The 16,404-nt window shown below is 38.2% G+C and overlaps 2 protein-coding genes across 15 annotated transcripts; one reads left to right on the forward strand and one right to left on the reverse strand.

The window, feature by feature from the left end:
- Window positions 1-298: 298 nt before the first annotated feature.
- On the forward strand, window positions 299-8,031 carry LOC100883896 (uncharacterized). Of its 8 annotated transcripts, none has more exons than XM_076536920.1 (13): window positions 302-929; window positions 1,004-1,427; window positions 1,706-1,906; window positions 1,974-2,170; window positions 2,245-2,355; window positions 2,421-3,174; window positions 3,571-3,731; window positions 3,815-4,199; window positions 4,534-5,274; window positions 5,390-5,574; window positions 5,659-5,776; window positions 5,871-6,016; window positions 6,150-8,031. In XM_076536920.1, the coding sequence occupies exons 1-6, from the start codon at window positions 843-845 to the stop codon at window positions 2,694-2,696; spliced, it is 1,296 nt and encodes a 431-aa protein (XP_076393035.1). In that variant the 5' UTR covers window positions 302-842; the 3' UTR covers window positions 2,697-3,174; window positions 3,571-3,731; window positions 3,815-4,199; window positions 4,534-5,274; window positions 5,390-5,574; window positions 5,659-5,776; window positions 5,871-6,016; window positions 6,150-8,031. The 8 variants fall into 8 exon arrangements, with proteins under 8 accessions (XP_076393038.1, XP_076393035.1, XP_076393034.1 ...); XM_076536919.1 differs by having other exon boundaries at window positions 4,534-4,755; window positions 5,164-5,274; window positions 5,390-5,776; XM_076536918.1 differs by having other exon boundaries at window positions 3,815-3,951; window positions 4,012-4,199; window positions 5,390-5,776.
- LOC105663259 (uncharacterized) lies at window positions 2,345-13,347 on the reverse strand. 7 transcript variants are annotated; one of them, XR_013039790.1, is made up of 6 exons: window positions 13,220-13,347; window positions 12,767-13,100; window positions 12,474-12,657; window positions 12,255-12,381; window positions 3,763-12,166; window positions 2,345-3,453 (listed from the first exon to the last, which is right to left on the reverse strand). XR_013039790.1 is itself a non-coding variant. In XM_076536927.1 (6 exons), the coding sequence occupies exons 1-4, from the start codon at window positions 13,330-13,332 to the stop codon at window positions 12,638-12,640; spliced, it is 309 nt and encodes a 102-aa protein (XP_076393042.1). In that variant the 5' UTR covers window positions 13,333-13,347; the 3' UTR covers window positions 2,345-12,166; window positions 12,255-12,381; window positions 12,474-12,637. The 7 variants fall into 7 exon arrangements, 3 of the variants coding, with proteins under 3 accessions (XP_076393042.1, XP_076393040.1, XP_076393041.1); XM_076536927.1 differs by having other exon boundaries at window positions 2,345-12,166; window positions 12,783-12,854; window positions 12,997-13,100; XM_076536925.1 differs by having other exon boundaries at window positions 2,345-12,166; window positions 12,767-12,854; window positions 12,997-13,100.
- Between the last annotated feature and the right edge of the window lie 3,057 nt (window positions 13,348-16,404).

The following is a 16,404-nucleotide window of genomic DNA, read 5'->3' on the forward strand; positions in this document are numbered from 1 at the left end:
TCGTATACATATGTCAAATACTAACAGAAACGAATTAAAACGTATTACCCTAGGAATGTATCGTATATAAAAAAAAACGATATCTAACGAAATTGAGGTTCATAAATTCCATACAATTTAAGTACGCAATGTTAAAAATTTGTACACATTATTTTTTAATTTGTACGAGAAAATTTATGACAATCATAATTATTGTTTATTAATATTAGGAAATATGTCAATAAATAAATACAACAAAGATCGATATTATGCAACTTTATTGACCATCATTTATAAATACATACATTAGTAACTACAAAATGATCATATGACTTTTTATTTTAATTAAAATTAAATTTTTACTATTTCTGAATAAAACGAACGACGCGTATGACAAATCAAATTAAAACTGCGCGCGACGAAACTGCAATTGACCAATCACAGTTTTGGCGGCAATTCTAAAATTTTATGAAAATGAAATTGACTATTACATTCAATTTGAACTATTCTGATTATGCAGTTGATTTAAGTACAAAAGAAAAATTTTTATTATTTAATATTGCTTCAGTGAGTATAATTTCAAATATGTTTTTAAAGAACCCACATTATACACTTGTCATTTGTTATAACAAATACCGTGGAAGACGTCGTGTGAACCCCATTACGAAGTCGGCGGGTTTCTCATTCAGTCACAACTTTAGTCATCCGCGGACGCGATTTTTTTTCTGATAAATTACGTTGTTCCACTTTCCGAAAACGTTGTTAAACGTTTTCATTTATACAGTGTTCAATTTCGTGATCAAGTGGAAGAGTGATTAGGTGTTCTTCGTTTCTTCGTAACTGATCAAGCAGATACTCTAAATATGCAGCGTAAAAATTTACTGTTTGAACTGTCTGATTTGGATCAGCCAACTTCCACGGTGCTATTTAAAAAATCAGAGCTGGAGAAGGTAGAAATTTTATTAGGAATTATTAAATCATTCGAGAGTTAAGAAAAATTCAAGTTTACGTCTAATTTTTGCAGTTCAACTTATTCAAAAAACTTAGCGACAATACGAATATCTTGTCATTCTATACGACTCCACCGATGGAAAAGAAACCTGTACCAACGCCGAAAGCACCAATAAAACAAAAAAATCTTCCTAGAAAGGGAGATTTAAAGCCGAAAAAGTTACAGTACTCGGATGAAGAATCGGAAATCAGTAGCGCCGTGGACAGCGGTGTATACTTCGATTCTATCCATTCAAATAATTCACGGTTCTGTAACCAACATACCGCTAAAAGCAATAGAATTGATTCTTCACAGAAACAAACGCGTATATTACGTTCTACGCTCGGTAAAATTAAAGAGCGAACAGACGATAAAGAAAACGATAAAAACATTGTAAATTACAGACCAACGAATACAAACAACAGCAAAAATAATGTAGGGCAAACATCTTCTGTAGGTAGGTGTACAACGGACGATAACAAGTACACGGTTACGTCGAAAACAAAAAATATCACTGTAAAAGAAAAACTGACCCATTTTCGTGTCTAACAGTATATATTAGCTATTTATTTATTTGTAAAAGTACATGTTATCATTAAGGGAAAATTGTAATAAAATTGTATGATATGCTATTTTATAAGATGGTAGATTTATAACGAGTAAAATTGATGCAAATTTAAAATTTATTGGATATTTTATTTAATGTATTACTGAGAGAGTTTATTTGTTCTTTAGTATTTAGTCCAAATACAGAAAGATTATCTTTTTGTGATTCTAATTTAAACTGGAAAGAGGTACTATATTGGTTGCAACCTCGAAGAGATGTTGGTTTGTGGATTCACTGTTGTAGAAGAACATGTAAAAAATTGAGATATGTTGATGACTACCACGATCCAATAGATGTACCCAAAAAGTGGTTCTGCAATATGAATTCTGGTATAGGAGTTCTCAGATATTTCAATTTATAATTTTATGTACATTTAATATTACTTGATTTTTACAGATAAGTCAATAGCATCTTGTACCATACCAGAACAACCTATACCACATACCATTAAAAATGACTTGATTGAAAATATCTACAATGCAGGTAGCATTGTTTGGGCACGTATTTCTGGTTTTCCTTGGTGGCCCGCTATGGTTAATGATTGCCCTGACACTTTTACATATTATGAATTAAATAAAAAATCGATTAAACCTGTAATTACTTGGTTTCTTATACTATTACTTATAAATTTAAGTATTAATATTTGATAAATATGTTTGATTTATAGGTGAGATATTATGTTACATTTTTTAATGAAGAGAGACTTGAATCCAATTGGATTCCCAAAGCAAATCTTAAAGCATTAGCAACAAATAAATATAGTCAACTTATTAAAAAAGTACTTATCTTTATTTTAATAAATTTTCTTATGTCTAATGTACATAACAATCATTTTCATTATAGACTAAATTTCGTGGAATTGAATATAAGGAACCATTAGAAAAAGCATACAAAACAGCTTTAAGTGCATTACAGCTATCGTTGTTAGAGAGACTGAGAAAATATAGCTTTGTGGCACAATATGACAAGTATTACGATGACAATAACAATATTAATGGAGCTATAACCCAAACCTTTGATATGGATATAGGAAGCTCAGATGATGAAATACCATGTTCAAACTTCAGAGAACATATTACACTGAAAGAGTTTTATTTAAATGGAATACGTAGAATATGAACGCAAATCACAAAGTTCAGAATAACCTGTCATAAATGACGTACAAAGGCTTATCACGTATAAAACAGCAAAGAATCAGAACTCATTTCACTCACATCAATTATCATTTAGTGTATTTATTTTTATAGATTAATCATGTTAATGTTCAACTTTTTGTTTGTAAATCCATGTAATTCACATGTAATATAAAATAACGCACAAATACATCATCCATTATGTTCGAGGATATACAACGCAAATTGACTGAGTTACCGACTGAGTATTTACCCACAAAGCATTGCTTAAATTTGAATTTGTAGTTGACTCGTTAGTCGTGCGAGAGCAGCACCAGCACCATTAACGGTTCACAATGAATTTCAAACTATGAGTTGTATTCTAAAATTTACATTTGAAATAATCATCAACATTCGTATAACTCATTATTAATGTTATTAGGAAGTTTCATAAAGGTTTCATTCTTCTTTGCAGCTTAAAAAAGGTAACAAGAGAAACATAAAATATATTCAGGTTCTCAGTATAATTAATACGCAATTAATTATTAATACTTTCTTTATTGTGACTGTCCTATTTTAAACATTAAGATTTTTGTTCATATTATTTTTTATACGCATTATTTGATCGGCTAATCAAATTAGATTCGTAAATGAACGTCTATTTTACGAAATATGAAGTCAAAGGAATACTGAACTCGCTGTACTCTGTCCGGGACGCACGTTCATTTCTTTCCTCGGTTGCATTCAATGATAAGATATTCCAACTGCATTTTTATATTCATACATGAAATTAGCAATGCCGTTTCAGGTTTTAATACATGAATGTCATTATGGCTTGGTTATTTCTCAAGGATAAAATATTTTGTTTGCAATAAATTTAGGTTAGTTGTACGACTGGGATCAAAGAACATTCTCGAAGATAAAAAAATAGGGGAAGAATCTAGGGAAACCTAGAAGCATGGCAAAACTTCTAGAGACATACAGATTTAGAGGGAACGAAAACCTAAACATGTGACGATATATCATCGTTTTAAATATATCGGTAACATCGTAATATTAATTGAAAAACATACTTCTGTCTCTTGCATGATAAATTACACTAATCCCTCGTCGTTTTTCACGCAGACAGTTTCAACGACGGATCGTATCACAAATTAATTAAGACCAGTTGTCAACGCCGATTGTTAATGTAAATATCTCCTGCAAGAATGATCGCGCCATAAATGAATTCCTGTGGATCATCGTCGTACAGCTGTGCCATGGTAATTAACATGAAAATGTTCGACGTCGATGATGCTGGTTACTAACCGCCGTTTCTTTAGCGATGTCGCCAGTTGATTAGAAACATTTTCTCGAACGGAAATCGAACATACATAAACGCCTGTAAATCGACAATGTTAATGCGGCGCAAAGTTCGGCGAGGTCGGCGGGTCGACGTGACGTCAGCGGATACGGAGATCCTCTACGTGGTGAATTGCAACGATATTTGCGTATAGTTTCGAATATGCATGTAATGCATTCATGGCTAGTCCATTTCTCACTGTATTCCATAAACACTTATAACATTATATAGGTTAGGAAATTCACATTGAAGTAAGGAGAATATTGTTAGGTATTTTTGCTTAATAATACCGACAGATGATAATGTTAGAAATTTTTAAGGAATTTAGGAATTTGAAAGGACTTTTTTAAAGTAAATTTTTATTTAACATAAAACAATTTTTATTTAACATAAAATTTATATGAGTGTTCATGGAATTTCTCAAGATTATCTTTATCTTTGAGAGACCTATAGGTTTTTTCTTGAGTATAAAATTACAGTGGATACTTTTTATCCCTTTCAGCTGGTAGAAGCAAGCGAAAGATGGAACTAAATAAATTCGAATGGACGTGAAGCCTGACGGTTCTTTCGATGACCCGTGGTCCACTCTCTGATCCTTCGCAGTTAACACTCCCTCCCGTTGGCTCCGAAAAGGAAAAAAAACGATAACCCCAGATACCGTAGCGGCCACATACGTGCTCGTTATCGTTCTCGTAATAGTCGGACGATCGTGTTGCTAACCGAGGTACTCGGGTTATCTGGCTTGTTTGTCCTTCGCTACAATTTCGTTACGTTTCTTCGTGCTTTTCCTTGCTCGTTCCACGATTTTCCGCTAATTCATAACCGCACTGTCGAAGCCTCTTAGTCATTTCCGTTTTTACCGGTCGAGAAATAAAAAGCGTAAAATCATACCTCCGTCGAAATGTAAAGTTAACATTTTTAATTACCAAGCACTTTATCGATTTTGTAGCGAACTTTTTACATGATCGTTTAGGGATAAGTATAGCAAAATCTATTTCGGTTTCTGTCGAAAAGAGGGGGTGTGGTATATATTTTTAATGCATCTTACGTGGCTGCGCCACTGCCACGAGAAATAACTGGGAAAGCGTTGAACCCGACACGTGGAAATTCTATTTCTTTAAACGTTTTTCAGGGAAACAAAATTCTCGGCCCAGTGATTATCGCCGGAGTGTGTCACTCGTTTGATAAGAATGTAGAACCAGAGTGACAATTTTGAAACATTTTTATGCAGCAACTTGTACAGGTATTTGACTGTGGTATTTTCTCATCGTAAACTTGTACTAAACGTGAATGAATTTGCCATTGGCGTAACTGATGCCAATCTAGAGTTAGGTACATTAATATATCGGACTTTACAGATAACTGCACCGATAGGCTAACGAAGGGTCATTCTAATTAATGGAACGATGTATTATGCTCGCAAAGAAGAAAAAGGGCATCTTGAAGCAAAGAGCAACATGGATGGTTTAGGAACCACGATGGGGGCGTCGTTGACAAACATGGGAGCGGCGTATTGGGTCGATGGTAGAGAAAAAAAGAAAAGGTAGAACCGAGATATAGAGAGTATACCCTGACTCGGCGACCTTTCTACCTACGGTTGCATGTATTTCACTCGCTTTATACCTAGGCGTGGCCTGTATGTGTTCCCTTGCCTCTGAACTATCTGGCTTCCGGTATAATCGTGCTGGAAAACACGGGGATAGAGGAATTAACATCGGATTAATGCGGAGGCCCATTTCTAAGAGGTAAATTGACCCTTGAGGGAATTTTGTCTGCAGGATGATTCATTACTTAGAAAATATTCCATCGGTATCGGTTTTACAGTAAAAGCTTTTGCAGGCCAAACGAGAGTTTAACGAGTTGAATGGAATGCGACGAGCCTCCGACGAAAGTTACGCCGGGACGTCGATTTACAAAGTGGCTCTCACAAGTATTCGCCCACTTATGCTGACAGACATTGAATTATTTTCTTAATTAACTTCATGGTAACCGCACAGTGTAGTCTAAGATTTATATAATTAAATTAAGAATCTTAATCTTTCTTTTTATTTTAATTTATATAATTAATATTTGACTTGATTTTTTAGAGCATTGATTAATTTTGACTTGATTTTTTAGAGCGTACAATCTGTAAAATCGAAGACAGCCGATGGGAGGCTCATCTGAAGGAAGTCTACATTGCACTCGCGTGTTCAATTGAGAAGAGGAAATTATCGAGTTGGTCACGATCGCTTTTGCATAATTTCACGGTCCCTGGTTTCGCGGCCGTTGCAAGAAGAATCCGTGGCAGCGTGCTGCTCGTAGTAATACGCTTCTAAACGCGTGTCTAAAAACGTGCCCTGTAAAGTCCTCCTCTAAATGTGACTTCAACGAGGCAGCACGAGAAGAGAACGGGGAACGACCTGTGCGGATTCGGGCGCGGTCAATGCCGTCTAGATGCTCGCTATTACTATCCGGACTGCCTGGTATTTTCGTCATGGCCTACTAATACACTCCGCAAATTCTCGCCCTACCATGGACCACAGTTCGACGATGACGTGGCCGAGGAAATATACCGATCATGAGCCTCGTGTCACTGGCCGTGATGACCAATTTCTGTCCCTTTTTATTCGTTGAAAACGAGCCAATGCACGTTTGGAAAAAGGAGGACCCGTGAGTTAGATTTAGGGTGCTCGTTAGCTCCTCGAGCTTTCAACTGTGATCTTTTGAGGATACAAAATTTTGGGATAAATTTCAAGGTTGGAAATTGTAAGAGGACATAAATTTTAGTTACGCCAATGTATATATTTATTTTGTTCTTCTTTTGAAGGACTTAGAATTTTCTAGTGCCGTAGTGAGGAAAGCGGCATACTAATGCGTTTAGTGGCCATCCGAGAACACACAATGGACACAGCTAAATATTCAAACAGTTCTTGCCTTCCATATATTCATGACCATCATCCTTAGGGAGGAGAAAAGGGAAAAGATGCATTTGCATTTAAAAGACGAACGATTTGTGGGTCAGGAAGCTTTCAATGCGTTTCCATGAAACGGTGACCATTCTGTGTTCTCCAGTTTTAAGAAAACTGTACGAGTCCTCTGTGAAAGACACGTGAGGTTATTCGAGATTAATTTAGACAATTAATTATCTTCTTCTAAGATTGTTCTATGTAAAGAGAAAAAGCGCGTGACTAAATTTATGACTTTTTTGTGCGAGTAAAAACAAAGATTTATCTACTTTCGGTCTCGATATAGAAACAAGTTTTCCATCCGCGTTTCATCACACGAGTTCAAAGACGAAACGAGTCGATGATGCAACATCGGATTCGTCCGATTTCTTCGAGCGTATTATCTGTGAGACTTATTATCGATAGAGCGCCCCATTTCGTAAGCAACGAGCTAGTTTTCAAGGCGATAAAATTTTTTGAATTTTGACTACGAGGAAAACAAAGGGTCGTTAGGTCGCGCTGCGCCGATAAGATATTACAGACACGGAATACATGTACACCAGTTACGTAAATACACCACTAGACAAGATGAGATTTCATCCAGCGTACATACATAGAAACGATGTAAATCATCGTTGCAACGGATCGAACGTTGAAACGCATATCGTGTCCGGCAATCGAGGCAGATAAAGACGTGTCGTAATCATTCATGGCTCGATAGTCTTCTCCTTGTTTTTTCAAAATATCATAATGGGGTTCAGAAGGTAAAAATGATAAACGCCACGCAGTTCTGTCTTATCAAATGTGCGCGCGCCTTGAACTCAGTGACGAAGCATTATGTCGCGTGACATCGTCAAATACGACGATACGCGTGTTTGCAACCGTTGCGTTGCCGTTTGATAATCAGTAAAATATAAATTAAACGACGCGGATATATTTCAATTTTCAAAAGCTAAATCATACACCAAATCACTTGTAATGTACTGCATTCATTTACGCAGTGGTTTTAGAATAACGTGACGACTGGTGGGAGCTCTTTCGCTAATAAAGCTCTTTATATGTATTTTATACAATACGATTACGAAAATAAGCATGGCGGGTATATAAAAATTTCGCGAAGAATTTGGCCTACAGCTATAGAGTTAATTAATAGAATACGGTAGCGATGTGCAAACGCAGTCATCGTGCCCACCACCTGCATCATTCACGGGGTGCGTTCGGGCACATCCCCGCTCCTGGTATCGCACGACCCTAACCCCACCGCCACGGCGACGGCGCAGCGTTTCCGTCGCTCGGTGGAACGAACGCAGTCTCGTCTCACGCACGTCGCGTTTCCCCCACCACCGACCGCCGCGATGGAAACGCGCACCCGTGACTGGCGAACTTCTCGCCAGCCTCCGCGCAGCTTAGTCCGCGTCGCTCGTTCTACCGGTATGGATGCTCATTCGAGCTCGGTCGTTCAAGTTCGTCTCGTTTCGTGCTCGACGATCGTTTGGCTGGCGCAACGGACCCGTTTCAACTTCAGTCGTCGTTTTGATTTCGTGAGGAGAGTTGATCCACGCGTAATCGCGATCGGAAAGCGGGAAGGGAGAAGCAACACGCCTCGACGACGAAGCCGGTTCGCTTGCATCCTCTCGCGTACACGTTGGCGAAAAAGGAAGGAACTCTACCCCTCGTACTTACGCGTCTCCCCACTACTCATTCTTCGCTTTTTACTCGGTTCGAAGCCTCTTTTCTCCACCTTCCTACCTCCGCGCTCGTTCTCGATCGTGTGCCATGCTTCCGGCTGACAGTGCGGTTTTCGGGCCTGCGCGACTCGGTATGTCCTTCCTTCTCCTGTGCGATTTTCGGTGATCTGCGAATCTCCGCCTTTCTGAGCCTCCCTGAAACGTCTAAAGGCGAGTCATCGTGCACTTTGCTCGAGAATGCGTCACGTCTTGGAGTAGTGCACCGGTTCTTCCTGTCTTCTTGCCGAGGAATCGATAACCTGCAGGACACGAACGAGCCGGTGCGGTGATCAGATGCTGCTCCGAAGTGCCGGGGTTCGGTGAGTGAAAACTTTCTTTGAAATTCTCTTTTATTGCATGCAAATTTTATCAAAAGTCTACGAAGAGAAGTAGTACTAAGTGGGTTCTATTGAACGATCTATCGATAACCGTGTCGCTGGAACGATCGCTGCAATTATGTAACCCGCGTAATTTGAACATGGATGCCACGTGCATACGTTTGTTCCTTTTTTTTGTTAATTTTCTTTTGAATTAATATAGCGACTAGCGTAAACTACCTGTTTAAAGTTTGAGTTTAAAATTCGTGTACCGTACTTTTACTTGAGAATTTCTCAAAAAGCGCGCACTCTGAAATGAGTCGTTGAGTCTAATTGTGCTCGAGGAACGATGGAAATGGGTAGGCGGGTGTCGTTGGACACGGACACGCCCATTGGTTGGGCTCATCGTCAACGGTACGTTTCGCGAAGCCTAATTAAATTAAACGCTTTGGAGCGGTTTTCTAAGGTCGCTCGATGTCGCACCATATTTGGCCGTCTGTAAAGAACATTTTGCTTCCCGATATTTTTTCCTCCGATTCTCTCTTTCCCTCCCAATTATTCGAGGATGATTTGGCCTGGCTATTATTAGATTCGTTTTGGAGCAAGGGGGGTTATTATTGAGAGAATAGTAGAATCGTGTGTCGCGCGCCGTGGTCCGTCGAGCATCATTGCTGCTAATTTTTGAAAATAATTTTCAGCTATCATTTCACCGCCAATTTATTAATAGCATATTTCAGATTTATTTATTAGAAAAATTTAGAATTTAATTTAGTAATTTTTTATACGATCTGCTCGTTGCTACTTGCACGCCCTTGTCCTGCCGAATAAAGCGAACGATCGACACCAGAGCGCGTTGCGTGTTGTATAGCAACGCGTATATGCACGGCGTGCGCGTGAATGCGTGTGCGAATAGTCTGGCGCCAGCAGGTGAAGTTAAATATAGCTTATGCAACGGGCATCCTTTCTTTTCTTCTCTTCTACCTTTCCGTCGAATAACATCGCGTAAACAAATGCCAAGGAAAAAAGATATCTCTACCCGCGAAAAAATTTCGCTTTTCTGTGTTTGTCGCCGAGCGGACCAACTGTGTGCGCAATAAAAACGAATATAGTCATCTTGTTTACACTCGTTCACGTTCCGCGTTTCATAATAACTTCCACGCATTATTTTGTTTCCTATGTTTTCGCAGATAGGAAATCACGGATCGAAGATTCTCGAGAAACATGAATATTCGATAATCGTGTCAACGGTTTTGTTCGAACTTGCTCGTCACGTGACTAAGTGTTCTCATCGGAAATGTATGTTTATATGTACATATCTTTGTATGGCCATGCGTTATATTGTTGGATCATGTTGAATCACCACGCGTTATATCGACGCATATAAAACACGGTAAATATAAATATTTTCACGACTTTACAATCGTACGGGGACGGGAGAATTGATAGGTTGGATCGATTTTCGTATCTCGAACGATATCGATATGTCGAGTAATCAGTCAGAATTTATCGAAGTGAATTTTTATTCTCACCAGTCAAATTTTACGAAATTCTTGGTATTATTATATACAATATTTTTCGAGAATTTTTGTATTTAGAAATAAAATATGATTTCAGTGAATTTGAATAATGGATTGCCCCTCACGGCAGCCGGCATTCTAACCTCAATCTGTTAATTAACCATTTGTTGCAGTTCGTATTAGACGTAATTTTTAGGAATTCGGAAAGAACGTTATATTATTTTTCGACCGCTGTATTTATAAAAACAATAAGCTGTGCTGACTCATAAATACGTAGGTACGCTTAGAGTTCAATGGATAGCAACAACTTCTCGAATATCGGAAGCTAAGGATTTCTGAGTCGTTTAATGTCCCAGACATATTAAAACGATGTTGGTATATCGGCCATTTTTAATAAAAGAATTAAAAAGCAGATTAATGTTCATTATGGATAATAGCCTTCGGCCATTTGCATAAAGGCGGAGACGTTGATACAACTGGTCGCGCGATAACGAGCGACGGATGGCATGACTGGTTGCAAGATTCTTTCTTTTATCTTCTTTTTTTCCCTTTTCACTTTATCTGCTTCTTTTCTATTCGTTGGCATTTTCGACGGACCGTGATTTTAAACTGGCTTAATTTCCTAGGGATCGTCTTCTAGAAACGTTACACGGGAATGGATGTTTGCCGTCGTTACGTTATTTTGAATTCTCGGGAGGGGGGATGATATCTCGTAGAGAAAAATTCCTACTTAAGTTGCAAGCCGTGAGCCGCTTCATAAAACCGGTTACCAGATACACGGAAATGTAAATTCAGCGGAGAGAAGAGCTCCGGAATACTACGGGAAAAAAAATGCAGCAGCCCCTACGAAAATAACGTTGCGTACATGTTGAATTAAATCGGGAAGATAATTGTTGTATGTTAACCAATAACGTATAAAACTGATGCTTAAATATTATTTATATTATTGCATTATTCAGGAGAAGTACGAAAGTGGATTAAAATTTACATGCATAATTTAAGAGGTAATGATTCCGATGAGAACGCGGCTTGACGGTTTCTGCCGCGACGGTCCGGCATACAAGTGTTTCGTTGTGCCGTTAAGCTCTCGAGTAAAATCGGATTTCACCGGCATATCGAAAGTATTAAAATATGTGATACTAGCTGAGTATGGTCGTTTGACCTCGATTTTGTCCGTGACGACACCTGCACGTTAACTCGCATATTATTTGGGCATAATATTTAAAAGCATCTGAGGCGCACTTGACGTAGAGTACAATGAATACCATTATAATTAAACAGAACTTCTTGTTATTTCTAATGACACAATCTTTCGTAATATATGTAAATGTGGTTTTGTAGAGAATTTTGTATTTGATGTTTCTTGTAAAAAAATGTTGCGACGCCTATGCGTGTACGGCAAGAGGGTGGAGAGAGAAAGAGAGGTTAAGAGGCAGATGAAGCACAGCGAGATGCCTTTAGGATCGAGTCTCCCTGACGGCGTTTATTTATTGCCAGTATTAATACCGAGCCCCGCAGAGTTGGTTGGTGATTACATAAAACATGCTTGCCCCTCCTACCATCGAAGGCAACCCCCTCATCGCCACCCTGCTCGCCTTCTATCCGAACGATCCTATCTCTCGTGGTAATGGGACTTGGCGAACGAATCTATTCGAAAAAGAAAAAAATCTGTTTAACGTATCTCTGATCGGTTTCGCGCAGAAAGAGGCATATTTTTTTCAATCGTCACCGATACCTGTACAACGTAGACTTCCTTAGAGTAAATTCAGAAAATTTGTCATAAGTTGACTATTTACACTTTGAGGTTATGTTGCTTCTTCTATTCCTTCGCACCTCCTTGTTTAATATAGTTCAATCCTTGCCTAAAAAGTATCAACAATTACTAGGGAGAAAACAAGACGAGAAAAGTAATATAATACTCGAGCATTGTGTTCCATAAATTGCTGCGGCTTACGTATCCTCATTGCCCATTGTCCTTGCACTTTGTGAAATGTTCGCTAACAGCCCAATCGTAAATGACTAATCGCTTTCACAAAAGAACCTCGCGACTGCTTCTTTTGTGGATATCTGCACGTTTTCTCTTTTTCTTATCTGTACACTTGTTTGCACCTTGCTGCTTCATTTTTTACGCCCATCTCCTGAAACGCGAAATGTGTTACAACTTTTGTGCTTGATCCTTTTAAAGTCGTTGAAAGAGTGGCACCTTCTGGACAGACCACTTTTTTGTCACGTGTGACTGGAGATTACTTTTTTACGGACGCACCAGTGACCGTTGGAAGGTTCGAAAGTGCGTACACGGCACTTGGTAACGGGAAACGTTGGTTCACGATCGTTTCTAAGAAAGAGAGGGAAGAGCCTAAAAAAGAGAACGAAACCCAGCACGGACGAATGGACAACGAAAGATGCGTAAAAGGGCAAGGGACGAGGATGTGGATTAAAGCTAAAAACATCGGACGGAGTATCTGTTCACATCTTACCGGGCAGCATTGGATTGCAGTTGAACCTTCTAATACTGTCAGGTAAAGATGTCGTCAGGATTCCGAAATCAACGAATTTTGTGGTGACGTGACAGGGAAAAATTCTGCAAAAGGCGTAGAATCGTACGAAAGTGTAGCTCGAGCAAACGCACGTTCCAAATTGCCGCCATTACATCGCGCGCTTTTTGAGCACGTGGCTCGTATGCATTCACAGTGTACTTACGTTATTCTTTTTGTAATCCAGTGTGTAATTGAGTACATCAAAATGCGAGAATTATTTAGATCTTCATCATATTGTATTGTGCGAGTTTCCCGTATTTTTTTGTACAATAGCATCTTGATTCATGCACTTCCGAATACATTGTAACTTTTATAACATCCATCGATGTTTCAAACACGATATACTTTAATAATTCTGTTCCCAAGTCGTAAAAAACGAACGGTTAATAATTTGTCCATCGACGAAACGGCGCGGTGCGTGCTGCGCGCGCATAAATCCCTCGTGCACGTGACACGAAGTTCGCGTGTTGCGCATGCGCCAGCGCGCGCTCGATCGAGAGGGAACCAACGTGCGTTTCTGGTCGGTAACCGTGTGGCGTCGGTAGGAGGTAGAAAACGAAGAAGCTTCGAAAAGTCGCGGCTTGACTTGCTCGAGGCGAAAGAAGAGAGCGTGTAGGCGCGTTAGGAATGTAACATCTCGAAAACGTTGTGTGCCATGATCGTAAAGCATCGCGTGGGTCTTTTCGAGGCTCGGACGCGCAAGGGGTTGTGTGCCAAGCCTCTGGATGAAATAAATCCGTTCGCTCGGACGTCGAGGGAATCTTTTTTACCCCATCGTAGATCGGTCGACGATCGTTTAGGATTCACCCGCGTAGGTGGCATGGAGACTGACTGACGACCTTGTAAAGAACATCCACAATAGCTTATTAGTGAGTTATAGCCGCTAGAATTCGTCCGTTTCAAAAAAGTTGACATTGAGTTATTAGAGGTTATAGTAGATAGATACTTCGGAACCGTATTTCTCGCGAGTAACTATGCGCAGACTGCCGATAAGAAATGTATATATTAACGGATATATTCCATTTTATTCGCTTTGTAACATTTTTTGTTAATTTTACGTATGTACCGTGAAACTCGTTCGACGTCCAGCTCGGTTTATCGTCATCTCGAGCAAGCGTGTTTATGGGATCTTTCTTAATGGCGACGGTCCTTGGCATGCATCGTTGACTTTTAATTTCAAGTCGATATTTATTTCGCGAGAAAAGCAAGAAATCCGGTTCTCGATGGCCGAACGGGATTGTAACGACGCGTTTTGCATAGAGGCGACAATTAAAGGAGAAAAAAAATGGAACCTGTTCTTGCCTCAGCGGTGGATGCAGAGGAAAAGCATCGGTGATCGAAGTGATCGATAAAATGATCGGTTTAATCATTTACACGAATCAGATAAACGCCACAAGAAATGTCAGAAAATACATCGCCTTAAATATCAGTAACTTTTATAGGTAATTATAAGCCGACTATATTATACTACATATAAAGCTAAATTTCCGCGAGTGAATATCTTTATCGAAGTTTAATAAATGCATGGGCGGTAACGAAAACACACGGGTCAACGTGTTTAAGGGCCTATAATAGAGAGTTGACTTTTCGCCAATCGACCCGAAACCTCTTGATCGACGAGTTTGAGGCACTTTGGCCATCAGCCAGTGCCGTTTTAGAAAGATATCCGGCCTGATCGACTACGGGGACGTGTATCGATACCTCTCGAATCAACGGGTCGCTTGTATCGCGTGGATCGTTCCTGGAAGGAATCGATATCGATACGGAACGCATTTTAGAATAGAAATAAAGATGGCGGAGAAGGCACGAAGGGATTCTGAGGTGAGAGGAATTTTTTTGCGCGTTATGTTACGTGACATGTGCGGTAATTAATATCGTGTCGCGCTTAGGGAACACACTGTTATAAATATGTAAATATTCTCGTATGATCGATATAATCCGCGATTCTTACGTAATCGTATGCAAAGATCGCTGGAAACGTTTCTAGCGTTGCCAGGCACTTATCTGCTAGCGAATAATTCGAACAGAACTTAAGAATTATTTGGAAAATATATTTGTAGGAAATAAAAGCTCAAGTTCAGAATAAAGTCAGCCAGTGATCTCCGAGCGTGAACGTTGAAATGGACCGATTGAAGAGCGACTCGTCGAGGCCTCGTTTCGTTGCAAATGCTTCCTACATCATCGCGCCATCATCTGGTTAGCTCGACGTATTAATAATTGCGCGATTGTGTAATAATCAAAAGCCGTGAGGGACGATGGTGTATCATCCTCTCGATCAAGAACGACACTCCACGCTTCAGCTATATTTAGTCGGTTGGAATTGAAGGTGAAAGAAAAGTTACTAAATATTTTCTGCTCTGAAACACGATTCGACAAGAAAAATAGATACGCAGTCTGTTGCGGTGTTTATGGCGATAAACCAGACAAAAATCTGGAAAACAATAATATTTTTCCACGGTTAGTGATTCGTGATACGTTGATACAAACGGTAGCAAAAACATTCGAGTAAAAATAGTGGGTACTGAAATTCTTCTGCGATGACTATTGGAGATTTCAATATCGTGCCTTATAATTCCAGTTCTAATTTTAATTATGCTTCGAGTATCAATTACAATATTATATTGTATTATAGGATTATACTATAACATGATAGGTACTATATATAGTCTTATATGTGTATCTACATTATAATATAATATTATATAGTATTATATTATATGTAGTACTGTATATAAAATTATAGTATATCATAATAGGTATTATATTATATGTAGTATTGTACATAGTATTATAGTATAACATAATAGGCATTATATTATAATTAATATTGTATGTATAACTACATTATAATATAATATTATACAGTATTATATTATATGTAGTATTGTATATAATTTTATAGTATAACATAATAGGTATTATATTGCATATAGTATTGTATATATAACTACATTATAATATAATATTATACAGTATTATATTACATGTTGTATTGTATATAGTATTATAGTATGACTAATAGGTATTATATGTAGTATTGTACATAGTATTATAGTATAACATAATAGACATTGTATTATAGTTAATATTGTATGTATAACTACATTATAATATAATATTACACAGTATTATATTATATGTAGTATTGTATATAGTATTATAGTATAATATAATAGGTATAATATTATATATATAACCACATTAAAATATAATGTTATACATTATTATATTATATGTAGTATAGTATGTACAATATTTTGAAGATAATTATATAGTAATTAGAATTGGAAGTGAAAGTCCACTCGAGTGTTTGATCAGAACATAACTCAAAAGTTTTATCGCGTAACT

The sequence above is a fragment of the Megachile rotundata genome, chromosome 11, assembly GCF_050947335.1.
Source record: "Megachile rotundata isolate GNS110a chromosome 11, iyMegRotu1, whole genome shotgun sequence".
NCBI classification, from domain to species: Eukaryota; Metazoa; Arthropoda; class Insecta; order Hymenoptera; family Megachilidae; genus Megachile; species Megachile rotundata.